This window comes from Halichoerus grypus, chromosome 9 (assembly GCF_964656455.1).
Source record: "Halichoerus grypus chromosome 9, mHalGry1.hap1.1, whole genome shotgun sequence".
In the NCBI taxonomy this organism is placed as follows: domain Eukaryota; kingdom Metazoa; phylum Chordata; class Mammalia; order Carnivora; family Phocidae; genus Halichoerus; species Halichoerus grypus.
This window is the reverse complement of record NC_135720.1, coordinates 28,751,835-28,779,625: the sequence shown is the minus strand read 5'-3', so window position 1 is coordinate 28,779,625 and position 27,791 is coordinate 28,751,835. Positions and strand designations below refer to the sequence as shown.

The window sequence follows — 27,791 nt, the reverse complement described above, 5'->3', positions numbered from 1 at the left end:
CCCCACAAACCCTTATGAATATGGTATATTATTTACCCATTTGAGTGAGGAGGAAAGAGAGGCTCAGAATGGTTAATCTGATTGTTGGTCAGGGATGGAAAAGGTATTATTTGACTCTAAGCAGTTAGCCTCTAGGGCCCACGCAGGATTCTAAGCTGAATACTATACACTACTTAAAAAGAGAATAACCAAATTCTTTAGGCCTGGCCTTCTAAAACCTGGCACTTATCTCTATTTCTGAAAAATTTTTTTCTCAGCACTCCCTATCAAGAAATTAATGTTCCTACAGACTTACTGACGCTGCCTTGATCACAACTTCTATTATCCTTCCTCTGAATTTTATTCCAGGCTTTTCAGGTTTTCCACCCTCCTGACAAACTTCTACCTTGTCTAAATTCTATCCATCCTTTAAGATTGAGCTCAAAGGCCAGCCTCTGCATAGAGCCTTTAACACAAGGCTGTAGTACAGCCATCCTTACAATTACCTGCTGCCATGAAAGATATAATCCTTTTAAGTACTTATAGTCACTAAAATAATACATATCAAGTACTTGCTATCTCTCAAGCATGACATGAGTACTACGTATAAAAGAAAAATAAGCAGATTCCAGTCCTAGAAGATCTCACATTTTAGCCTAATTAAATGTTTTGTGTTATTCTGGAGGCACTATAACTAGATTATAAACTTCTGATGAACTACTCTGCTAATCATTTTCCCATAGTACTGATGCCAGTATCCTGAAAAGCTCTACATAAACACTGAAGGCCTCAACAGTTAGCCCTACAAGATAATTGCAGAATAAACTAGTATAGATCACATTTTCCTTTCTAAACACAATAATGAAATCTAATAAAACTAGAGTTCTCATTTGTTGTATTGGTATGCTTAACACCAAAAGTACATCAGAATATTATGCTGATTTTTCCAGAACTCTGCTTCTGTTTTTTACATTAAGGAAATTTCCTTTCCTTATTTAGAAATAAAACAAAATAGGAAAAACAAGGATATATTAATCAAAAGCTGTCTCATTCTGTTATAGTATTATATCGTAGTACTATGCTATACCAATGTCATAGAGATAAAAGATATTCTAAGGCAGAGGTTTGCTTTTTTTTTTTTTTAAGTGTGACAACAAAAAGCAACTGACTACATTTCAGCTTCAGAACTATTTACATTTTGAGCCAGAAAATTCTTTGTTGTGGGGGGCTGTCTCATAAACTGTAGGATGCTTAGTAGGATCTCTGGTCTCTATCCACTAAATACTAACATTCAAAAATGCCTCTAGACACTGTAAGATGTCCTCTGAGGGGAAAAACTATCTACATGAGAACCACAGCTGCATTTTATAAGTATGAATTAATTCATTTCTTATTCTGAGTGCTAAACCTGTCAATACTGAAATATACTTACATTCGGAGATCCATAATTCTCAAAGTACTGTCTTTGGTATGGATTAACAATCGTTTTCCATTGGGATGAACCTCCAAATAACTTATGGGAATCCCCTTAAACTCACTCTCTTTAATTTCCTAAAATGATTAAAAAAGATTATAAAATATTATCACTGTACAGTTTGTCTAATATGAAGCCCCTTTTAGAGCACAAAATTAAGTCATTTTCGATTGCAATTTAAAGGATCCTTTAAAATGGTTAGCGAAAGGATTCCCAGTAACTTCAGTTATAGGCTGAAAATAAAGCTGATAGTATGTATTTTTTGACTGTTATGCAATGCCACATTTAGTTAGCATTTTTGTAGTGTATTCCCAAATAAGCACTTCCTAAAACACAACTTCTAACTTTGTATTTTTTTGCTTACCATCATACATGAAAAACTTCTAATTTTTATGACTTCAAAAGTTAGTATAGAATTAACTTTCAAGTTCTATTTCAGTCTGAGATTATTTCTTTATGCACTTACTTCCCCTTTGTCCTGAAAAAGATAAGTTATTGGCATCTTATTCTGAGATCATTTAATTTAGATTGCAATTTTAGGGATTTTTTTTTTTTGAGGAACAAGAATCAAGTTTTTTATTTGTTCATTTCTTGCATTGGAAGTATTCCTTGATGACATCCTTGGCCTGAGACTTTGCCATAGTCTTTAACCACCACACAACTGCAACCAACGACTTGATGGGGTTCTCCCCCCTCTGTCAGTTTTACAGAGGCCTACCCATTCCCCTAGTTTCTTGTCATCAACCTTAATTAGGTTGATTTGGTGTTCAGCACAAAGGGCCTCCACCAACTTGACATACATAGGCTCATCAGAGCTGGATGCAAGCATGCAAAGACGGGCTTGGCACTTGTCTAAGGCTTTGACAGCTTTGCGAATTCCACGTGCTAGGCCATGGTGGATGCGGGCAGTCTTCAGCACCTCGTGTAAAGCAGTATTAATGACCATTACACCTCCAGCAGCAATGGCTTCCTCGGCCACAGTGGTAGGTTACAGGTGGAATTGAATCTTAAGGGCACTGAGCCTCCAGGATTTTTTTTTTTTTTTGATAGTTGTTTAAGGTAGCCTGACAAATGATGTCAAGAAAGACCTACATACTGAAGGAAAATCTGCCTGGATGAGCCTCACACAGGAAAAATTACCAAAGGTCCTTCTTGTGTGGATTACTAGAAAAAAGAAAAAACTTGCAAATGCAAAACTGCTTAGACTGAAGTCCAGAGGGTCCGAAGAAAGCCTGCTTTAACTTTCAGGCAGAATTCTGAATTAGCCTTCTCTTCCTTCGAGGACCCGCTAGTATGTTTTGTCTCCTTCTCTGAGGTCTCTCTTCGGAGGTGGTTTGGCACCAGCAGAGGTGCAGTCCAAACTGCTACAATCCGAGTCTCAGCAGCTAAGCCCAGGCTACCGCTGACAGGAAGGCCTGCTGTTAGCTGCTTTGTAAAAGTTACCGAAAAAAGTCAAACACTGACAGCACAGATGGGGGGTACAGTGACTGCACTATAACAATTTGGGGGTGGGGATGCACTGCTGGGGGTCTGAGCAACACTCACACAGATGCAAATGTGCAAAATCAAAAAACACAAAACTGTCTAACAAGTTAAGTGTTAGGCATGAATTTGACAAAAGTGCCAGGAGATTTAGCATTTGTGGTATCTGTTAGTGATTTCCTCTCTATTTTTTCTTACCATATTCATACTCAAACAAAAAAAAGCCCTAGCTTTGAAGCCCATGTCCCATGCCAAGGAGTGTGTGCCACAGCACATGGACACGTCATCTTAAGGGACAGATGAGTATAATTTAGCATTCCTCACACTGCTGCCTGAAGAGAACCAGGTAAGAAATCAGGGTCTACAGTTTGTCCTAGGGCATTAGCTACCAAAAGATATTCCAGCTCATTTTCTAACTTTTTATTTTGGACTGTCTCGAGTCACCTCTAGGCTGTAGATTTTGAAGATAAATTTGCCTTTTAGTTACTATATTAAGCTAAAGAAACACATGATTTTTAACATAAATAGTAGACTCTGCACTGCACACTCAAATTACTGGAAAATGTGCCTTTGGACTTCTGTCAATCCCTTAGGTATATAAGTAATTAGAAAGTTCTTTTCAAAGTGTGTGAAATTAGGCTACCACATGAATCCCAAGCCATCAATCATTAATCTATGGACTAGATGAAAATGACTAAAAATAGAATAAACAGTTTTTAAAATAGATCTGATAGATTCAACAGATTTAACTAAAGTTCATAAAAATTCTTTTTCACTTAGAGTGTCTTTTTTTCAAATGAGGACAACTGTTAAAATAGAAGAACAAAAAATTGAAGAACAAAAGTATAGTACACAAGACAAACTATATCAACTTATATAAAACAAACTCAGGTTTAATCATTCATTTTGTATTTTTAAGTAAAAATACTGAATATGCACCAGTAAAATTGCTTAATATACCAGCCACCCTAAAAACACTCTACTCCCAAAATGAAAGATCATTCGTTTCTGCCTACTTGGCAAAATTCAAATGAAAACAATTATTGTGAGTAAATGATAGACCCTACTCATAATTACATACTTTTGATTACATAATTGTAAAAGACAACACTGTTAACAAAACATTGAGCACACTGTTTTTAGAGTGATGTTATGGGGTCAAAAAAGAAAATGAATAGCAGAAAGCAGAAGTTATTACTTATAGATGGTAACATAACATGCGCCTAATTTTAGCATAATTCCAGTAATGGATCACTGAATGCCATATCACAAATTAGGGTTCAAAGATAAAGTTTGGCCAAAATGAAAATTTTCACTAAGTTGCTATATCATCAATTAGCCATCAGGAAGACTAGATAATTAGTCAATGATAACTGACTTTGTAGGGACTGAGAAAAACTTAATTTTTTTTCAGAAGAGAGAAAGAATATCCTGATGCCTTATTTCTAAAGTCATATGGTTCAATTTTTTTCTAATTTTTTAAATTAAACCCCAAGTAGGAAATATGATTTTATACCTTATTTATACTCCAGTGGCGCACTGAATGTTGCACATCATTAACTTTGACATAGGTATTCCAAACAACAATCACCCCAGTGCAATCTCCTGAATACATGTGATGACCTATTTAAAAAAAATAAAATCACTCACTTATGAATACTACACACAGGCAGAAACAAAATGAAACTGGGAAAACACATCCCAGTATAACAAAGAATCAGAGGGCTATTAAACAGTAGTTTAGTAAAAAGAAAAAAAAAAGTAAATAAAAACCCAAATACAACTCGTAGTCAAATCCCAAGTATCTTTAAATGAATTCTTCACTCTTGTGAATTACTTTGGATGACGTATTTCCTTTTTGTCACTTACAGAAAATTGAATACACAAAGAAATGAGCATCTCATTGCATTTGTATATGGTCCAAATTCTACAGCCAAATAAATCAGCTGAATTATCCAATACATATCTATAATGCTCACCTTTATTAACCTATATCATCTGTTTTATATTCCTGGAAAAACACCTATATTCTAATATATACTGTTAGCAAAATGCCTGAGACCAGTAGAAACTCAATAAACAATCAGGGAATGAATAAAATGATAAATGACAGGTATTCCAGTTTAACATATATTCTTAGAGTCAAACCATCTTATAGTTGAATGGGACCTCAGAGACCATCAAATTCAACTTTATACTCACTCAGATATATCTTCCACACCATCATGAACAGATGGTTGTTCAGTAACTGTGAACTTAATATTTTACAAAGCAGCTATTCAACTGATGAACTGCTCTATATACTAGAATGTTCTTTCCAATTCTGAACAAAGAATTCCTGTCTTTGGTAGCTTTGGTCCCATCTCTACCTACTGGAGCAACACAGTCTGATTTCTTTTTGTTTCACATATGGATATCTTAGTCAAATATTTGAAGAAATTCATGTGTTTTATAATCTGAGCTACTTCTACTATGACAAAGTTTGCAGACACCTTTCTATCCTTGGTTGACTTTTCCTAAATGTGTTCCAATTTCTTAACATCTTTGTAGTTAAACTGAATATATTAGCAGTATTTTCATTTTGATCTGGTTCCTATACTAATTAATTATAGCCATAGTCTACATATCAGTGTCTGAAATAATGTAAATGTGACTATATACCATTCTCATAAAGGTTTGTGGGGAATAAATTAGTTTATACATATAAAGTACTTAAAACATTACAGCACATAGCAAGGACTCCAGAAATGTTTGACTCAGCAACCTCAGGTTTGGGAATTTATATTAAGAAAATAATTATAAAACAGTGCAACAAAGTTTTGTATATACATATATGTATGCATGTGTATGTGTGTATCTATACTATTCACAGAAATCAAGTTGATGGTAGGAGAAACCTGGAAACATCCTAAGTACTGCCAACAATAGAATGTTTCTTAAGATACATTCAGACAACTATATAATACATACCTATTAACTGTGAGCTAAATGCAGAGGTGCTGAGTGCACAATGTACACAGTGTATGGTGTAAATACAGGTTTCCCCTGCTATCTACCTAATATTCTTTTGGTATTTCCCTCTTCTTCCTCATTTTAACCCTTTAACTCAAAAGCCACTTAAAAGAAACCTACTGGAAAAAAAAAAAAAGAAGCTTACTGAGGGGGTAATCACCAATCCAATGAAATATATTTATGAAATTTGGTATGACTGGTTGTTACAGCAAAGATTAGTTGAATCTAAACATCTAAGAATTTAATGACTTAAATGATTTTTTAACAAGATTTTATTAATTTGAGAGAGAGAGCACGTGCAGCGGGAGGAGCAGAGAGAGATGGACAAGCAGACTCCATGCTGAGCACAGAGCCCAACACGGGGCTCAATCTCATGACCTTGAGATCACGACCTGAGCCGAGATCAAGAGTCGGACGCTTAACCAACTGAGCCGCTTAGGCGCCCCCAGAATTTAATGACTTTAAAATTACAAACAAAACTCCCTCACTGCTAAATCTGTGTCAAGGTCTACCATATGATCTGCAAAATACACATAAATCCAAAAATGTACAATCATCAATACACAAAATCCTTTTCAAGCTTAAAAAAATTACCTTAGTGAACAAAAATTATTTTAAAAAATTCTTCATGCATCTAGCCTTCTTTTGGAATATATTCTGACATACCTTCAATATCAAAACAGAGAGAGTTGATGAAACTCCTGTGCGTGTCAAACTGTCGGATCAATATGGCAGGATCCTCTCTCATATCAATCTTCCATATCCGTATCACAGAATCGTAGCAGCCTGTAACCACCAGTTCTTTTACAGCAGGATGGAATTTAGCCGTGTAAACAAAAGAAGGATGAGGTAAAACTCTGAAAGTATTGGTATTATTTATTTCATTTTTCCATATCCTGGGAAAGGATAAAAAGTTATATATTGCTTCTGAAAGGCAGAAGTTTCTAAAACTTTCTCTAAAAACCAACACAGCCAATGGAATTTAAGTAAGCAATGACAATAACCAATGGTAAACTACATCTTATAACAATCAAAAATAATGTGATCAAATATCTGATGGCTGGGGTTCTTTACATTTTGACAAAGCCATTTCTTAGTTATTATCAAGCATAATGGTTAATTTGTCTACTAATTTTAATCTATATTGTAAAATGAAAAATTATATTTGGATATGTTTTTTTTAAAAACCTATTTTTGACATTGATTAAACACACATGGAATAGTTGGTAACATACTGCATTTAGTACATTACCCACAAAAAATATAATATGGGGAGAGCTTTAATTATTCCCCATTCAGGTTGTGTATATTGCTTTTGCAAAGTGCTCACTAGTAAAGGTTTAGAGAACAAGATATCTATTAACTTTGTATTTGTAATTTCCAAGCCTAGATAAATGATCGTGATCTCAAAGTCTTAAAAGCCATATTGAAATTACTGTATGATACCTGAGTAAAATAGGATTAAAATAACTGTATTTTGATAGAAAACAGACTATCTTACATTAAACACTCAATTTATGTTCAACACTTTTACTATCTCTTCCTCTAAATAACAATTTTTAAAAAGTAGTATTACTGTCATTGCTACAGTCTTGACAAGAATAAACCCTAAGGGGTAAAACTATTAGGTTAGATACTCTGCATTTCTAGTCAGTGTAAAAATAGGCAAAATCTAGCAACAGAAAGGTGCTAAATGAGTATGGAACACTGGATTTTAAACAGTTTGATTAAATTATTAGAATTAGAAAAATATATTAATTTTTTTTTTTAAGATTTTTTATTTATTTATTTGACAGAGAGAGAGACAGCGCGAAAGGGAACACAAGCAGGGAGAGTGGGAGAGGGAGAAGCAGGCTTCCCGCAGAGCAGGGAGCCCAATGCGGGGCTCGATCCCAGGGCCCTGGGATCATGACCTGAGCCAAAGGCAGATGCTTAACGACTGAGCCACCCAGGCACCCCAAAATATATTAATTTTTAATAGGGGGATTTATAGTTCATTCTTTTAATTATGACCTAAGAACTAAGGCAAATTAAGTCCTTTTCAAAATTATGGATGAAAGAAAAAAATACAGTTGCCATTCAAGAATAACATTCTATGAGTTTTCTCAGCAGCTGCTTCAAATACAGGATATGATCTTCAATTACTAAGAATCCAAACTAATAATGGAGGAAGTGAAAGAACATGTTTTCAAGTGAAAATAAAGCACGTGTGTCCGTGCATAAACATTTTTACCATGGTAATACTTTCAATGAATATATGCTACATGAAATACAGTACTTACTGAAAGAACAAAATCACTAATTTGTGATTAAGACTGTTAAAAGAAGATTGTTTAAAAGATAAAAACTTCATTTGCTTGCTTAAAAATCTTAGCAGTATTATTTGAAATACTATATAACAGGCAGAAATGAAACAATCATATCTTAAAAGCAGCTCAATTAAAATAGACACAGTATTTTAAAATAAAAATGAAGACTGGGGCGCCTGGGTGGCTCAGATGGTTAAGCGTCTGCCTTCAGCTCAGGTCATGATCCCAGGGTCCTGGGATCGAGCCCCGCATCGGGTTCCCTGCTCTGCAGGGAGCCTGCTTCTCCCTCTCCCTCTACTGTTCCCCCCTGCTTGCGCTCTCTCGCTCTCTCTGTCAAATAAATAAATAAAATCTTTAAAAAATAAAATAAAATAAAATAAAAATGAAGACTTTTATGTAAAGACCTAACTGGTATCAATGATGGGTTTTAGTCAAGCAAGCAACGGTTGAGTCCAAGAACAAAAGAAATGTATTAATGAGTTTGGGGAAAAAAACAGGCTGATTACAAAGAACAAGGAAATACACAAATTTGTAAAGACTAGATGAGCACACAAAAAAATTATTAGAATTGGGAAAGAAAAAAAATGCAGTTACAACAGTAGGTGTGATGAGGGGCAACATGGGGACATATGCGCCTAACTGGGAGCCATTACATGCCGAAAAAGTCTGATTATATGAGGAGCTGTTGGTTAGAGAAAAACACAGATTGTACTGAAGATAACTAAAGAAGATTTCAGTTAACCCCACATGGCAAAGAGCTAACCAGTGGGAAACAGTTACTCAGGAGCCACTAACACTAACCAGGAAGACAGAAGGAGAAGACGGGGCCAGAAGCTCATGCCTCTGCCACTCAGAGCATTAGCAACTCTAACTCTCTTCCTTTGACTTTAGCTTATTCATTTTAAGTAGTCCCTACACCTCTTTCAAAAACCTCACTCTTTTTGGTTCTAGCCACAATGTTTCTCTCTTCACTCAGTTAATCCTACACAATAAATATTTTTATGATATAAAGAGCCCTCAATCAGTATCAAAGCTACATAAAGAAAAAAGTATACTTTACTACAATATATTATATGCTGTGTGGAAAACTCCAAGAGACTTCAAGAAATGGTTAAATCTGAGCTGGGTTTTAAATGATGACTATGAGCCCAAAGCGGCTCACAAACGGCACTTAAATGTTTGCTGAGTGACTGAGTTGGGCAGGCAGGCTAGGAAAAGGGCACTTAAGCACAAGAAGAGGAGGCATGGAGATACCAAAGAGGGTAAGATGCCAAGAGCATTCCAAAAGATTGTGTGGGTGTGGAGACCGAGGGTACATGGTAGTGCACAGGAGAAGGATGTAGGGTCAATGAGAAATGTGCCTGTTAGGCCATGCTATGGAGCTGGAACATTTTCAAAAGGGCTGTGGGAATCAAAGACTTTTGAAAATCAGGGCATTATGAAAGAGGGTTGTGGTAAGATGGAAGAATAAGAGACTGAGCAGTGGGAAAGTTTAGCACCAACAGTTTAAGCAAGAGATAGACAGCAAGGGCCTGAATAAAGGTAACAGCAGTGAGGATAGAAAGGGTGTGACAGAACGGTGAGCCTTTTAGGAGGGCGAATTGACAGACTACGGTACTGCTTGGATATGGGAAGGAACGGTGGGAAGAAAAAAAGAAATGAGTGCTACTCTGGGTTCCTGGCTCGGGAGACAGGGTGGATGCCATTAAAAAATCCACAAGAGGACTAAAAGAGGAAAGCAGTTTGGTGATATCAGCAAGCCTGGTTTTGGATCTGAGGTGCCACTGGCAGTCCAGACAGAATAACAGAAAGTGAAACTCAGAAAAAAAGTGGGAGTCAGCCTATAGAAGTGAGAGTCAAAGCTGGCGAAGATGAGAAAGACCAGGAGGAGCACAGCAAACCAGGGAAGATGCTCAAGCAGGAGGATTCTGGGAATGAACATCTATAGAGAATAGACAGAGGAAGAGGGATGAGAGACAGGGAAAAAGAACTGGCCAGAGTCATAAAAAGCAAACAGAAGAGACTGTTAATGAAACCATTAGTTGGAAATATTTTAAAACTGGTCAATAATTAATTACTGCAGTGAAAGCAAACAGGGTAAGGACCCAAACTGGCCACTGGATCTGAAAATCAGCAAGAAACTGCTGACCTCGTAAAGAAGGCTGATCTAGCAGGGTGGGAGTAAGAGCCAGAGTCACTGGGCTGAGCTGAAGACAACATGTGCAGAATGTTCTTGATGTTGTAGAAAGAAAAATAATGTGGTAGTCTGGAAAGCAGGAAGAACTGAGGAAAATATTTCTTAAGATAAGGAGAACTGAGCATATTTTTAAGATGAGAGGACAATATCAATAGAAAGGAAGATATTGAAGAGACAAGAGAGGTAGGAAACAGAATTGTAGATTGAAGGACTGAGATTAAAAGCACATGTCAGAGAGTGGCCGGAAAGGTGTCTTTACCCATACATCTTTGTTAAGAGCAGCGGACAGAGATAAAGATGGGTACATTTATAGATATTGGGTGGGAAACCAGAGGGAGATACAGGAAGTTCATGTCTGGCATAATTTCACTGTAAGTTGAAGGCAGTCAGCAAATGAAAGCGGGAAGATGTGACTCCGTGTAGAGAACTCGAAGTGCTGTAAGGCTTGGATGTGCTGCCAGAGGAGTAAGAAAAGATAGCTGCAAAATAAAGATAAGGAAAAGGCTTGCTCAGCTGAGATGAGAGCTCAGGTGATTTTAAGACTTACAAATCCACAGTCAGGCCTTTGCAAGGTTATGAATTTTTCTCTAGTACAACTGGGCATCGGACAGAATGGCTTTGTTTAGAGAACAAACAGACCAGAGGTTCTTTTTTTTTTTTAAGATTTTATTTATTTATTTGACAGAGAGAGAGAGACGGCGAGAGAGAGAACACAAGCAGGGGGAGTGGGAGAGGGAGAAGCACGCTTCCCACTGAGCAGGGAGCCTGATGCAGGGCTCGATCCCAGGACCCCGGGATCATGACCTGAGCCGAAGTAGGACGCTTAACCGACTGAGCCACCCAGGCGCCCCCAGACCAGAGGTTCTGAAGGATCCTATTAAGAGAGACTAACAGCAGGTGCCCAGCTACACAGGGAAGGAAATCAAGTCTCACCAATTACCATCTTTTGCATTTAAATACTAAACAGTAATGATAACATCTTAATTAGACATTTTATATTAAAAAGGAAGCTGATAAGATTAATAGAAAGGACTCAGACACTAGAGGTGTCTTAAAAAAGCAGGAAGCAGAAGTAAATAAGAGGGCATCCCAAACTGCTCTAAATATCAGCTTCCTGGTGTACAGAGATCAAAAAAGATTTATGTGTATCCACCTACATTTGTTGGAATCAAATTAAATGACATATATAGTATAAAGCATCTTGAAAAACTGCCTAGTAATACATTTAGAATACACACAAGGTAGAACAAGCAGCTAAAACAGTGTCAAGGAAATTTTACAAAGTAGCTTTAAAAAATTTTATTATGATACTTATTAAGTTGGAAAGGGTTAAATTATTTTATAACTGACATTCTGAAAAATGCAAATATTGACAATCTATAAAACTCTTAAAACATAAGGTACATATTCACTTAACAGGTCGGTATCCCCTGCTTTTCAAAGTCTGCATTACACCACTTTGCGTTTACCTAAGACCTATGTCAGTACCTGTTTTCACTAACCAGAAGAAATCTGAAGAGGATTTTTGCTTTAATGAGAAAAGGAGAAAAGCAAAAATCGGGTTCAGCACTTGTCCTGCCATGAGCCCTTACAGAGGGAGCGCGCAGCCCCAGCAGCAAAGGGGGGTGCACTACATTCAGCAGCTCCACGTCAAGCTGCCACAGTTCTGAACTCTGTCTACCAACATCTGTGCTTTATCTCAATTGATTCTGTGCATCCCTTAGAGCAAGATGTTCCCAAGGTACCAGAAAACTCCAAGAGAGGTTATTTTTGGGGTCTGAGAACACTCAAAAATTTTTCCATATAAATTAACAGTTATTCTTCCCCTTATGCCATTTCGTCTTAGGCAAGGTTTCTGTTCCTTGCCGTCTACGATGCACTGTGCATCACTGAGGCCTGGCCCCTGCCCACAGCTAACAGGGAAGACAGAAGCCCTATCATTAATAGCTTATATTCTAGGAAAAAATATCAACTGTTCACCTTATGTCAAACAGTTACAGTATTAATCAGTGTACATAATGATCATTTAAGGACACTGAGAACTAGGAGCTTTATGTATTACATAAATAAAATATATTTAATAAAAACACCTTTAGGAAAAAGTTTTCCCACTACTACTGATCTAATCAGTCTGTATGATGCATCTCTATGACAGTCCCTTGATAAGCAAAAATATTACTGAAGCATAAGAAGAGTTATATCAGGGTTAGCCTGGTGATGGGTATTGGGGAGGGCACGTTCTGCATGGAGCACTGGGTGTTATGCACAAACAATGAATCATGGAACACTATATCTAAAACTAATGATGTAATGTATGGGGATTAACATAACAATAAAAAAAATTAAAAAAAAAAAAAAAGAAGAGTTATATCACTCTATATTCTCTTTGCTTTCCTTGATGGCAAACAACATACACAATAAGTACTTCTCGAGTATACTAACCTGGCAGTGCCATCAGATGATGCAGTAAGGATATAGTGATCATCATTTGACCAGCAAAGATCATAAATGATATTGAGGTGGCCACACAATTCTCTCATGAAACGCCCAGAAGGAATTTCGTATACTAAAGAAAATATTAAAAAATTAGTAGGTTTCCAGCCAGAGAGTCCTTAATCCAGTAATATACAAATATATAGCTTAAAATAATTTGCACACAGTCTCTAAGAATATTATCACCAAAGATATTTTCAGCATAAAAAATCTCAAAGTCTACTTAAAAATAGTTTTTCATTTCCTTCAGACACAAGAATTTACACATATAAAATTTTATAATATGCTACAATTACTCTCATCTCTTCAAAGCAATTTTCCTAATAATCTTTGACAATTTATTAATCAAATAATAAATAACATTTTATTTTTTTTCAAGATTTTATTTATTTATTTGACAGGGAGAGAGAGAGAGTGAGAGAGAGCACAAGCAGGGGGAGCGGCAGGCAGAGGGAGATGGAGAAGCAGACTTCCCGCTGAGCAGGGAGCCCAACGCGGGGCTCGATCCCAGGACCCTGGGATCATGACCTGAGCCGAAGGCAGACGCTTAACCATCTGAGCCACCCAGGCGCCCCAATAAATAACATTTAAATTACCATTCACTTCAAAGATTCTATAATTTGGGCTTTCATGAATAAGATATTACTTTACCCGAAAATCAATTAAATTCCAACCAAACTTTTAACTATTTAAAGTAAGAAGAAATTTAAACTGTGCTATTGTTAGAATTCTTTTTTAAAAAAAAGATTTTATTTATTTATTTACTTGAGAGAGTGAGAGTGAGCGCCAGCTGAGGGAAAGGGCAAAGGGAGAGGGAGAAGCAGACTCCCTGCTGAGCAGGGAGCCCAATGCAGTCAGGACTCTGGGATCGTGACCTGATCATGAAGATGCGCAACCGGCTGAGCCACTCAGGCACCCCTTGTTAGAAAAAAATTCTAATGTTAAAATGATATAATACGAGAATTAACAGAGACCCAATGTGATAAACAAGGCACTGCAGTATTGCTATAAGTTAGGTTCACAATGAAATCTTCGAAGATAGTGACTTAATTCAGAACAACAAAGTCTGCAAGTCTCTACTTCCACCTAGTGGTAAAACCGAATGCCCTTTAAAATACTAAGCAGTACAGAAGTACTTCTGGAATAGCAAAGGACTTCAGAATATCTGCTCCCACAGATCTGTACCTCTGAAACAAATAATACATTATACATTAAAAAAAAAAAAAAGAAGATAGCAGGAGGGGAAGAATGAACGGGGGGAAATCGGAGGGGGAGATAAACCATGAGAGACGATGGACTCTGAAAAACAAACTGAGGGTTCTAGAGGGGAGTGGGGTGGGAGGATGGGTTAGCCTGGTGATGGGTATTAAAAGAGGGCACGTTCTGCATGGAGCACTGGGTGTTATAAGCAAACAATGAATCATGGAACACTACATCAAAAACTAATGATGTAATGTATGGTGATTAACATAATAAAAAAAAAGAAATAAAATTCCAGGCAAAAAAAAGGAAAAAAATTAAAATAAAAAATAAAAGTCCTTCCTATTTAAAAAAAAAAAAAGAATATCTGCTCCCTGATAAGAGCAATGAGAACACTGCAAAAATTATCCAAATTAATTTTTCAGAACTCTAGAAATTAAACAAAGGCTTGCAATAATCTGAGGAGCATTTACTCCAGAAAAAGAGCTTAATCTTGGTAAGAACATGAGCTTTGTGGTATTTTAACTTGCCATGTTCCCATTCCCCTCTCCCAAGCTCCCCAGTAGCTTTAGAAACCAATAGCCTCACAACTTAAAGCCGGCTGCCTAGCAGCCATGGGATGGGCCAGAAGACGTAAAAAGCTCCCCCAAAGCCCCATCCCCAATACTTATCACTATTAAGATAGTCTGGCAGTTCCCTAAAAGGCTCCATTCTCAGGGCTTGGTTTACTTGACTTGGCTCAGAGCATGCTCTGTGTGAAGAGCCCTAACCCCAGGGTGCATGCTGAAATAATCAGTGGCACAACTATATGAGGCAGTGATACCAACTGAGGCTAAGGAGAGGCTGAGCAAAAAACATAAAAGGAAAAAACTGGGAATGAGATGTCCAGAGGGGACTTTGAAAAGATCCAACAAATTCCTGGAAACCTAGCAGGACACAAGTATGTGAACAAAAGACCAGAGGCCCTCTCTCACTCTCACTGACCTGAAAGTGCAGGCTAAGGCAGAGTTGCAGATTGCCTGCCGTGAGGTGTTAAGAGCGCATCCCAACACACACAGATCCACTTGGTAAAGGCTGGGCGATCTACTCACTCAAGGCATTTAAAAATCTCTACCATAGCTGACCACCAAGCTAACTGAGCAGAGACTTCAGCAACAGCAAATCCTGAGTGGTTAGGTACAAAGGAGGGGGAAGGAGAGGAATCCGATTTCCAGACCTGCCACACACGTTAATACGGAGATATGAAAAAACCAAAACAGTCAAGTAGAGCCGTACACAGGAAACCAGGCAGTCCACAGAATGCCCAGAAGGGAGCCAAGATGCTGTTCTAGACAAAGACTTTAAATCCACTCTTATAAATATGTTCAAAGATATAAAGGAAACCATGTCTAAAGAATTAAGGTGTGAGAATAATTTCTCGCCAAAAAATAGTATCAATAGAGAGACAGAAATTATTAAAAAAAAAAGAACAAATAAAAATTCTAGAGTTGAAAAGTACAATAATGGAAATAAACAATTCACCAGGGGGGCTCACTAACAGATCTGAACTGGCAGAAGACTCAACTTGAAGACAGGTCATTTGAGATTATGCCGCCTGAGGAACAGAAAGAGAAAGAATGAAGAAAACTGAATAAAGCTGCAGGGACCTGTGGGACACCACCAAGTGTACAAAGAGATGATGAGAGTCTCAGAAGAGAAAAAATAGAAAGGAGAACAATTTGAAGAAACAAAGACTGAAAATTTCCTGATTTTGTGAAGAACAGCAATCTACACATCCAACAAGCTAAACGAATTCCAAGCAGACACATCATAGCCCAACAATCAGAAACCAAAGACAAAAATTCTTCCTCTGTGTTTTGAGACTTAAGTATTAAGTATGTCTAAATTTATATAGCATTTTGAACAAGATTTCTTTAAGCATAAAGTAACATATATTTATCACTGAAATGCTAAAAATATAAATCAGAATGAAAATAATCCTTTCACTACCCAAAAGAAAGAAATCACTATTACTACTATGGAGTATGCTCCTAAGAATCTTTTTTCCTCCATGCATAGGTTTTGGTGAATTTTTAAAATAGCATGGCTGTAATCAAACTACAGATTTTGTGTTTTTTAAAGCTAACATTATTTCATGAGGAGGAATATTTATTTAATAAATGCTAATCAAGCCAATTATGAGTCCTTGCTGAAAAGAGTAAATCACCTGAAATAACCTGTGTGAGGCTGAGGGAAGTTTAATACCACCTAGTGCTGGGGCGCGTGGGTGGCTCAGTCATTAAGCGTCTGCCTTCGGCTCGGGTCACGATCCCAGCGTCCTGGGATCGAGTCCCGCATCAGGCTCCCTGCTCGGCAAGAAGCCTGCTTCTCCCTCTCCCACTCCCCCTGCTTGTGTTCCCTCTCTCGCTGTCTCTCTGTCAAATAAATAAATAAAATCTTTAAAAAAAAAAAAATACCGCTTAGGGCAGATGCCCACGAGGAGCAGGCTACTTCCTGCTGAGGAAGCTGACACAAGAAATAAGGGCAAGTATTTAATGCCTCTCAGTCTAGAAGAGCAGATAATGCTCACTTAAAGCTACAGAAATTTTTCTTTTTAACATGGTTTTCTTATTTTTTTAAAGGCAATTTGAAAGTGGGTTTGGGCCTCCCTGCTGCCTTGCTGCCATAAGGAGAAGTGGTTCGCTAGGTGCTCCTGAGCTAGCTGTCACTGTTCTAGTGCATATGGAATTTGAGGGCTTTCATAATTTAAATTACCACTGCTATCAACTGACCACAATGGGCTAGAATGCCTCATGAGATTTATTAATCCCTTCATGTTTCTAAATTTCTATATTTAAAATAGAAAATACAAAAATCCTCTTACATGTTTTAAAAATAAACTTACCATCCTTCATTTGATTATTCTCATTCTACTTCTGAACATATATTTTACAGAAAACTGTAAAATTATTATTAAAAAACTGGGGGTTACTCAAATTAATATTTCAATGAATTTTAAAAACCAAACAATGTCTTCCACATAGACTTCAATCACATTAAACAGACAGAATTATTACTCACAGATAATTGGATATCCATCCCGGCTAGCACAGGCTGTTGCTAATATTCTTCCATTATGAGAGAAAGCAAGACAAAAACATCCTCTTTCTCCTGCATTTAGTGAGAAGAGGTGTTTGTTTGGGATACGGCAAGCCTAAAAAACATACATTTAACAAAAATAAATTAAGAAACATTAAAATATGAAGGCTAGTTGTTAATTCAATTACCGCAGTGGTAGAGCTTTATTTTTTTTTTTTTTAAGTCCCTTTACTGTGATGCAAAGAAAGAGGAAAGTAAACAGAATGATGGAAAGCTATAGTAAATTATTTTATTTCCTAAAGAGAGAATCAGGTCTCCATAAAATAAAGTCAATTTATAGTCCATGTCTAACTAGTACTTTTTTTTTTTTTTTAAAGATTTTATTTATTTATTTGATAGAGACACAGCGAGAGAGGGAACACAATCGGGGAGTGGGAGAGAGAGAAGCAGGCTTCCCGCTGAGCAGGGAGCCCGATGTGGGGCTCGATCCCAGGACCCTGGGACCATGACCTGAGCCGAAGGCAGACGCTTAACGACTGAGCCACCCAGGCGCCCCCATGTCTAACTAGTACTTAATTCACCTAAAATATGAATAGAAAATTTCATTATCTGGTACTCTAAACCTGTCACTATTGCGTGTGTGTGCGTGTGCACACACAGACTTGTATGTGTGTGTGTATATATATGTGTGTGTGTGTATATTGCCACACACAAAAAAATGTCATATCACATCCTTATTACATGACAGCGCCTAATAAGTGATTTTTGCTGAGCCATAAACTTGTTCTGAGACCATAAATGCCTTATAGGGCCTAGCTTAAGCCTGGGATGTATGAATGTTCATTTTCTCTCTCTTTTTATCTCTTAAAATAACCATCATCTGTGGTTGCTTTCTGAAAGGTATTTTCAAAGTAATCACCTCCTGTTGGTTTCTCATTCACTAATTTTATTAAAATTTCATCATAATTTTTATGTTTTCATTTCCTGTTACCAGATGAAACCAAAACTTTCCATGTATAGTATCTACTGTAGAAAATACTACTTTTATTTATCCTAATTCTATCTCTTCCAAACTTCAGTGAGCCTTAGTTCCTGGGTTTATTATTTAAAAGTTCAATTAAACATATTGGTCCTTTACTGTATGCAATGAATGTGGTACTTCCTTGCAAATGTCTTTTCATATATTTGCCACAGCACTGTGTAAATAACCATTATTTCTACATACAAGTAATCAGGATTATTCAGAGGGTCAAGCCCAGCTTACTGGGCCTAGTCAAAGACTCTTAGTTCAAGAGCCTGCTTTCTGGACAGGGACCAGGTGTTTTACTAGTAGCATCAAGATTCAGCAGCATTATTAGCAGGAAACATTATAAGCAGCTACTGGGATGGTGAAATACTCAACAGACATTTATTATTATTATTTATTATATAATATCAACAAGGTATGGGACACCATGCTACCCACCTTTTCCCTTCATTTTCCACCCTGATGATTGAGAAAAGGAAGAGGGAAAGAAAAAGAGGAGAAAAACTGAAGGAGAAGTCAGGAGCTTTATACAAGCACTTGCCACTGCTCCTAGAGCAGGAGGCGCATGCAAGAAAACTCTGCCTCACCACCTGAGCTGAAATCACTGAAGCCACCACCACCTTCTCTGTATGCCCAGGGTTTGACACTGTACTCAGAACAGGCACTCAATGAACGTTTAATAATAAAGGTCCTCAACACCTTGGACTCTTTCCCTTTCTTTACTATCTTGTCAGCCATTAAATTGTGCTTGTTCATCCTATCTTTCTCTTGCACTCATCTCTTATTTTTCACTTTTACTATCATTATCCCAAGGTTAGATCCTTTTCATCTCACTACTAATAACTACAGCTACTATCTCGTCAGCCTCTCTCATCCTGATGTATCCCACCTCAAGATCTCCAACATGCCACTGCCAGTATTAACTTGTTCTAAAATCTATTATCACACGCCCCTCCTACCCAGACTCTCCATTATTTCTCACAACCCACACAATTATTAGGCTACCATTAAAGATACTCCACAATGTGGGCCCAATCAATCATACCACTTTATCTCTTACACAAACTGGTTTCCAGTCAGCCAAATTTTTGAGTGCCTGATGAATACAACAGGTCCATTCCCATGTATTTACAACTTTGCCCCCATATGAAATACCCTTGCCTGTCCTTCTTCTCCCACCCTTAACTTGGCCGCCTTTAAAGTCTATCAACCTGTGGAATGAACCTTTCTTCCCCCACTCCAGTTCACCTTCTTCATGTCTGCAATTCTCAAACTGTTTTAATTTCAGGATGGCTTTACAGTCTTAAAAGAATTTTGAGGACCCCCAAAACACTTTTTATGTGGATATAACCATAGATACTTATCATATTAGAAATTACAACTGAGAAATTTAAAAAACATTCCTTAATTCATTAAAAAAAACAGCAAACCTATTAAATGTTAACATAAAGACATTAGTCTTTTTATGAAAGATAACTACATAAAATAGAATTGTTCCACACTTGTGAAAATCTCTTTAATATCTGGCTTAATAAAAGATAGCCAGATTTTCATAATTGCTTCTGCAGTCACTCTCCTGTGATATCACATATCACTTAGCCTCTGGAAAACTCTAGTGCATACTTGAGAGAATGAAAGTGAAAAAGACAAACTAAATCATAATGAAATAATCAGAATCATTATGATTCTATAACAAAAATTAGTTGACTCTGCAGACACCCTGAAAGGGTCTCAGGTCTTCCAACAGTTCCGCAATCACACTTTGAGAACTGCTAATCTGTGGAATTATTTTTAGGCCTGTCTTTCCTCAAGGCTTCTCTGCAGTATACCTGACAGTGAACAACGTTGTAACTGCTTCCTTCTTCCCCAAATGATGTGGAAGGTCCCCCAAGGGCACAATCTAAGTGTTATTCTCTACATGTTATTATGTTCAAAGTACTTAAAAATGACTTTAAGATGTATCTGTAAAATTGGCCTCAAAAAGGTCAAATGTGATGCAAAATAATGTAAAAAGGTCTAAGGAAATTATTATTATGTATATACTGAATGTTTGGATAAATTAAGATTTTGCATAAACTGCATCTGGCAATGGCTCAGATGTGTAAAATGAGCCACTCTACACTCTACTCTTTGTGGAAATAAGTAAGAGATTTGTAAAACTCTTAACAGCAATGCTTCTTGCTACTGCAAAATATGCTAACCAGGAAGGAAAACATTAGTAAAAGCTTAAATACTCCTCAACTTGTGATAGAAAACCATACATGTATATATTTTCATCAAAATGTGATTCATTGTGAAGAAGCTGGGGACTGAAAAAAAAAAATCTCATGAATCCATTAGAAAGATCCATTTTTAAATAAAATCCATTTTACTAAGAAAACCCATTAAGAGATTAACCTCTGAAAACATCAAAAATCTGTTTTTTTATTGCTATCATGGATTGAATTGTGTCCCCCAAAATTCATATGTTGAAGCCCTAACTCCAGTACCTCAGAATGTAACAGTATTTGGAGGTAAAAATCTTTAAAGAGCTTTTTTTTTAGGGTGGTGTCCTAATCTAATAAGATTTGCTGTCCCTGTAAGAGGAAGAGACACCAGGGATCTACAGGCACAGAGGAAAGACCATGAAGAGGAGCAAGATGGCAGCCATCTGCCAGCCAAGAAGAAAGGCCTCAGAGTAGACCAACCCTGCTAACCCTTAACCCTGGGACTTCAGCCTCCAGAACTATGAAGGAGTAAGCTCCTATTTAAGCCATCCAGTCTGCGGTATTTCTTTCTGGCAGCTCCAGCCAACTGATAAAACGAACCCAAGTCCCCAAACAAAGAACCCAAGATAGTGCTTTTATGTGATACACACTCTACTATTAATTATCAAGTAAATTAATGGAAAGACAAGATTGTGGTTAAAAGCAAGGATAATCTGAAAGTTTCAAGTAGCAAGTTAATTACCCTCAGAGCTGTTGGAGCTTTTAAAATAAATAAGGGCATCTCTAAATGAATTGAGAATAATCAAGCACTTCACCTGCCCAGGTAGTCGTGTCCACTTCACTACTTCTTTGGAATCTTCTAGTCCAGGTTCTGCGTCGATTGAACTGGTCTCGTGGTGTTGTTCACAATGCACTGGTTTACCTTTTTCCTCCTGAAGAGCCACCACAGAGCGGTAAGATGGCTTTATCTAAATGTGTATAGAAGATGAGAAAATGTAAATATCAAGTTAACCTTTTTCTCTTTTCTAGCATATAGGGTTTTTAAAATACTGAAACAAACAACGTGGAAATGTTTTCAAAATGTAACCCAGAAAAACATTCTACTTGTATGTACATTTTTCTAAATAAGATAAAAGGTGCTTGGTCTATAACCAAAAAGCCTTAAAAGTTGGGAGGGAAAAAACAGAACTCGACCAGTTACATGAAATGGTTTTAGTAACTCTATCCCTTTGTTTCTGCCTCTTCACTAATACCTACCAGATGTTATGTCACAGCTCTGATACACTATGGTATCCCTCGCTTTAATATTACAAAACTGGTATCATAAAGACCTAAAGTTTTTAAATCTTCCTTTTCTAAAAAGAGATTTAACTCCATTCAAATTAATGCAAACCAACGCTGTAGTCACACTAATAATATCACTTACAGAATATGCAACTGTCCTGAAATATCTTATTGTCTAAAACAAAAGTTTTGTTTAAGAACCAATTCTTTGCTAAAATCATTCGTAGTGTTAATCTGTGGAAAACAGTAGTAGAAACATTATTTACTGATTATTTGAATAATAAGGTGGAAAGTGTGCCTGTAAATCATGGTACTGCAAATGCCTGGGCCAAATGTAGCTTGTTGTTTTTCCCAATAAAGTTTTATTGGAACACATCCACACCCATCTGTTTAGCATTGCCTACATACATCTATGTAGCCACATTCTCGCTACAAAGGCAAAGCTGAGTAGTTGCAACAAAAACTGTATGGTCTACAAAACCTAAAATATTAACTACTCTTGGGCTTTACAGAAAATATTTGTCAACACCTACTTTACATCATTCTTTTATCTTTAATTTTTAAAAGCCAATATTATTTTTAAAAAATTCTCCTAACACCAAAACTGATATTTAGTAATTAATATTCATTTAAGTATCTTTTACATATTAGCTAGTACAGGCCTTATACATAATTGTTGAAAATACTTTTATATCCTAGATATCTATTAAAATAATTTTAGAGACCTTATCTTTTTAGAAATGAAAAACATCACCATTTAATTTCAACAACAGAGAATGTGCTATTAACTTACACATTCTGGAACTTTCAATCCTCTTACAGTTACGTATAATGTTGATGGATAACGATTTCTTGGATATTTTGACCACCATTCAAAAACCTCAACAACATTTAATTGGGATCGGGGCTTAGTAGGTGGGTAATACAGCTGCAAACGAAGTTTTGAGTTGATGTTTACATTTCCATTGGCTCCGAGAAGCTTAAAATAAGAATTCCAATAAAATGTTATTTTCACTGAAAATAAATACATCCAGTAAAGCAACAGTACATAGTCAAAAACTCATTTTAAAAAGATTAATATGGCATGCTGAAATTCCTTAGATATATAAAGCAAAGAACACTGACACAGTTGGTTAAACACAATTCCAGATCATTTTGACAAAAGGTAACCCAAATTACTTTTTTAAAAATTTTTTTTATTGTTATGCTAATATGACCTCACTGATATGAGGAATTCTTAATCTCAGGAAACAAACTGAGGGTTGCTGGAGTGGGGAGTGGGGTGGGAGGGATGGGGTGGCTGGGTGATAGACACTGGGGAGGGTATGTGCTATGGTGAGCGCTGTGAATTGTGCAACCCAAATTACTTTTTAAATATTTTCCTGATAGCTGCCTGGCCTGTACAAGTTCAGGCTGTTGGTAAAGCATTTACATTACTGTGTCAGATGTTACTTGGCACAAAGGAGGTAATCAAGATACCTTTATTTGAAACAACAGTGATAAAAGTTAAAACGCATAATATTTAAACACAGAAAGAAATTTTCCATTTGTTTAGTATCAGTATTTTTAATGAACATTTTTTAAAAAAATTTTTTGAGAGAGCACATGCACGGGAGAGGGGAGGAAAGACAGAGTGCACATGTGTGCACACAAGTGGGGGGAGGTGCGCAGAGAGAGAATCTTAAGCAGAATCCACACCCAACGCAGAGCCCAACATGGGGCTCAATCTCAGGACCCTGAGATCATGACCTGAGCCAAAATCAGGAATCTGTTGTTTAACTGACGGAGCTACCCAGGCGCCCCTTTATTGGTAATATTTCAATGTTTTAATTTTTAAAAAGTCAAAATCATTTTCAAAAGGTAATTAACATAAACTCATTCAAGGCATTCATTACCTTTAAAAATGTTTTAGTCTACCTTCTTAAAAAAGGCTATTCAATAAAAAAACCTAAAACAACTTATATTTAACCTAAATAAATGGAGATGCTTGTGAGAAAAATAAAAATCTCATCAACTCAAAATAAGTCCCCTTTCACTAGACTATAACTCTAAGTAGAAAATGTCATGTTAACCTTTGTGTCCTCTACAAATTCGGAGGAGACAATTGGAAGCTTTTGTAGCAGTTGAGGCAGAACATGAAGGTGACAGCTTAGGAGAACAAGGACTGAGTGCAGGGAATATATTCAGTAGCTGTTACTGACTGATGCCACTTGGAAAGGGAAAGAAGGGAAGATTTAGGAAAGACTCTAAGGCAGTGCTGTCCAATAAAATTTTCTGTGATGATGCGAGCATTTTATACTTGTGGTACCCAGTACAAGATACACTAGTCACATACGGTTATCGAGCATTTGAAGTGTTAGTACAACTGTGGAACTCAATTTTTAATTATATTTAATTTAATTAATTAATTTGAATTCAAATAGCCACATGTGATTTGTGGCTACCAAAATGAACAGTGCAACTCTAAGGCTCTAAATGTGGGAGACTGGGCTGATGGCAGTGCTATCAACTCAAGCAGCAGATACAGAAGGGGTGAAGGATTTAGGTAGGATGCTAAAGTCTGAGATATTTATAGGTCATCCAAGTTGAAATATCTGAAATCTGAGGCAGAGGCAAGAAAAGTGGTCTAAGAAAAATAGAATAAAGCTGAAACCATGAGTAGGATTGATAATGAGAGAGGTGAGTGGAATACCATGAAGAAAACTGAAGGAATGGTAAAGGGAAAAGTAGGAAAGGATGGTGTCAAGAAAACCCAGGAATCAGAGGTTCAAGAGAGTGATGTATTAAACACACACACAAGTGTGATAAAAGAATAAATGAAAAATGTTCACCCACTAATGTGGCAAATAGAAGTCACTGATGATTTGTTTGGAGATACTTTCACAGCTGAAACAAAATCCAGATTGCAGTGTGTTCAGGAATGAGGCATCAATAAACAGAGCTGGCAAAAATGTACCCCATTTCATCCCTAGCCTTCTAAGGAAGGATATAAAGTCAATGGAGATTGTAAGCTTTTTTTTTTTTTTCATTTTTAAATCATTTTACTGTTTATACCATGATCACATTAAAATTGGCAGAACTCCCATGACAGACAGGACAGAACCCTGTCATGCAAGGAAAAATAGCGAAGGTTTCATAAAGCTTGAGAGAAGTACCAGGGTTCCACAGGATGGCCGCAGAGATCCCAGACAACAGGGCCACGATGTCGGAGCAGGAGGGAACACAGGCTGCTGCAGCAGCTGCTGGCCCGAGGCCACTGCTGTTTCCAAGGGGGACTAGTGCTTAATATGCTTGGTAAGCTGATCACCTGAACAGATGCACATGGAGCAGGGTACTGCTTCTGCTGAATAAATTCTACAGGTTCCTGGGCAGGGTCTACAAATCTCATGTGATAAATGGTTGTTGAATTAGGATTTTTCAAAGGTAGTCCCATAACCAACATCCAGGTTATGATATACAGGCATAAAGAACAGTTTCAAAAGAGTAATAGAAGTGTTCAGTAATTAAATATTAAGCCCTTGAGACTTCCTTCATAAATCCTACTCCTATCTGCCTGAAGCTTATCATAAGAGAATATTATTATAAGGAGATATTATTCCCCCCTTCTAAATCATACTTTCTATAGGTTGTTTTAATACTCACCAGCAATCTAGTTTACACAAGTATGATGCTTAGCATGACTAAATGATGAAGATCAGCCAAGATCCCGTCATTATGGTTACAATTATATAATGTAGAATGTGGCTAAATAAAACTTTATTATTTTATAATATAAAAGAATAGTAATATATATGTGCTAAATGAATTAAAAGTGTCTCTAGCTGAAATTAAGATAAAGTCTCATTTATATATATCTGGGTAGGGTCCTTTGGGATTTATTTGGACCACTACAGTAACTTTTCAATTATCTAGGACATTCCTGGAACCAATGGTATCGGTATTAACACACTTAAATTTTATTTTGATTCATGCTACTTTCTTAAAGATTTTATTTATTTATTTATTTGAGAAAGAGTGAGAAAGCATGAGCAGAGGGGAGAGGCAGAGGGAGCGGGAGAAGTAGGTTCCCTGCTGAGCACAGAGCTTGACGCAGGGTCCCGGGATCATGACTTGAGCTGAAGGCAGACACTTAACCGACTGAGCCACCCAGGCACCCCCATGCTACATTCAAAGATGGATTTTTTCTAGTCCATACATTTGTTAATTCTCTCAACAAACATTCACGAACATTTTCCCTGTGCCACTCATATGCTGGGAGCTGGTAATAATTAAAAAAGAGAGAGTTTCAAGAGAGTGATATAACAAATGCAAAGAGATCTGGTAAAATAAGGACTAAAATACGTTCAACAAATTTGCCAAAAAGAAGTCACCAGTGACTTTGAAAAACTTACAATCTATGAAGGTGATACAGAAGTGTTAAAATAGAGGAAGTAGACAGAATACTTACCCTTTGTAGCGGGGGGTAGAGATGGGAGAATTTCTGATTTGCCATTTCTGCCAATGGCATAAAATGGATAAATAAAAGTCTATACACACTTAAAGGTAAAGATGCTATAAGACATTGTTTTCCAAGTGCAGTTTGTAGTTATTACTGCAGTTTTGCACAAATCTTAGCATCTTTTTTTTTAGTTTTTGTTTTGTTTTGTTTTTGTTTTTAAGACTTTATTTTTTTATTTGACAAAAAGAGACACAGCAAGAGAGGGAACACAAGCAGGGGGAGTGGGAGAGGGAGAAGCAGGCTTCCCGCTGAGCAGGGAGCCCGATGTGGGACTCGATCCCAGGACCCCGGGATCATGACCTGAGCCGAAGGCAGATGCTTAACTGACTGAGCCACCCAAGCGCTCCAAATCTTAGCATTTTTAAAAGGAACAAAAGTGTTTTCTAATAAGACCACACAATGACAGCATTTGCTATATGAAAGCAACCTTTTTTTGGCTTTTGCTTTTTCTCAAAAGCAGTATGAAGGGGATACAAAAAAGTTATAACAGGTTACAAAAGGGTGATTTTAGAAGCTATATTGGACCAAGGGATTCCTAAGTCCACTCTGATTACTTCCTCCCACAGCCAATCTGGCTTCCTTTCAGCAGTCAGACTGCAGCTATTTTTTTTTTTTTAAGATTTATTTATTTATTTTCAGAGAGATAGCGCATGCAAGCAGAAGCAGAGTAGGGGGAGAGGGAGAGAAAATCCCAAGCAGTCTCCATGCTCAGACAGGGCTGGATCTCATGACCCCTGAGATCATGACTTGAGATGAAACCAAGAAGAGGCTGCTTAACCATGCAGGTGTCCCAGACTGCACCTCTTCTAAAGCATCTCTCTAACCCCCAATGTGAATTAAGTGCCTTACCTGGGTTTTCACAGCCCCCACTCTATAGCACATAATCATGTAACATGTTTATACAAAAATTGAACTGGAGGGCAAGGACAATGTCTAATTTATCTACGAATGCTCTGTATTTAGCAGAGTGCCTGGCATTTCATAGACACTTAATATTGTTGAATAGATGGATACACAAACAGAAAACTTTTATAAATTGTACAAAATAGGTTAATTCAAGATTTTTTTTTTTTTAAAGATTTTATTTATTCACTGGAGACACAGAGATACAGAGAGGGAGAGAGAGCGCATGAGCAGGGAGAGAGGCAGAGGGAGAGGGAGAAGCAGGCTCCCCGCTGAGCCAGGAGCGTGATGTGGGGCTCGATCCCAGGATCCTGGGATCATGACCTGAGCCGAAGGCAGACGCTTAACCATCTGAGCCACCCAGGCGCCCCAATTCAAGACTTTTTATAACTCATTTATATTTGAAGTCAGAAATAAAGGATACCAGAAATAAAAAAAAAATAAAATTAAAATTTTCCCTTTTGTAAAAATCAACCTATCACATCTTTCATCTCTGCTGAAAACACTCTAGTTAAAGACACCATCATTTCCTACCAAGATTACTGTAAGAATTTTCAACCACAATCTTCCACTATATATATATATGTACACCCTCTCTAATTCATTCTCCACCAAGCAAAGTCATCTTTCTAAACCTAAATCAGATTA

At 37.1% G+C, this 27,791-nt stretch overlaps 1 protein-coding gene and 1 pseudogene across 19 annotated transcripts in view; both read right to left on the bottom strand.

Moving 5' to 3' along the window:
• The window catches only part of AHI1 (Abelson helper integration site 1), a 255,463-nt gene that overhangs the window by 187,258 nt on the left and 40,414 nt on the right, over positions 1-27,791 (bottom strand). For all 19 annotated transcript variants that reach the window (XR_013441090.1, XR_013441089.1, XR_013441091.1 and 16 more), the window contains 7 exons: positions 22,536-22,721; positions 21,274-21,426; positions 17,207-17,339; positions 12,896-13,019; positions 6,614-6,843; positions 4,452-4,558; positions 1,412-1,530 (listed from right to left, as the gene is read on the bottom strand). Coding sequence is in view for 10 of the 19 variants with exons in the window: in XM_078054696.1 (XP_077910822.1) it covers positions 1,412-1,530; positions 4,452-4,558; positions 6,614-6,843; positions 12,896-13,019; positions 17,207-17,339; positions 21,274-21,426; positions 22,536-22,721 (1,052 nt within the window). In the remaining 9 variants the exon portion in view is untranslated. The remainder of the gene's footprint in view (positions 1-1,411; positions 1,531-4,451; positions 4,559-6,613; positions 6,844-12,895; positions 13,020-17,206; positions 17,340-21,273; positions 21,427-22,535; positions 22,722-27,791) is intronic.
• On the bottom strand, positions 2,038-2,438 carry LOC144379153 (small ribosomal subunit protein eS12 pseudogene; annotated as a pseudogene).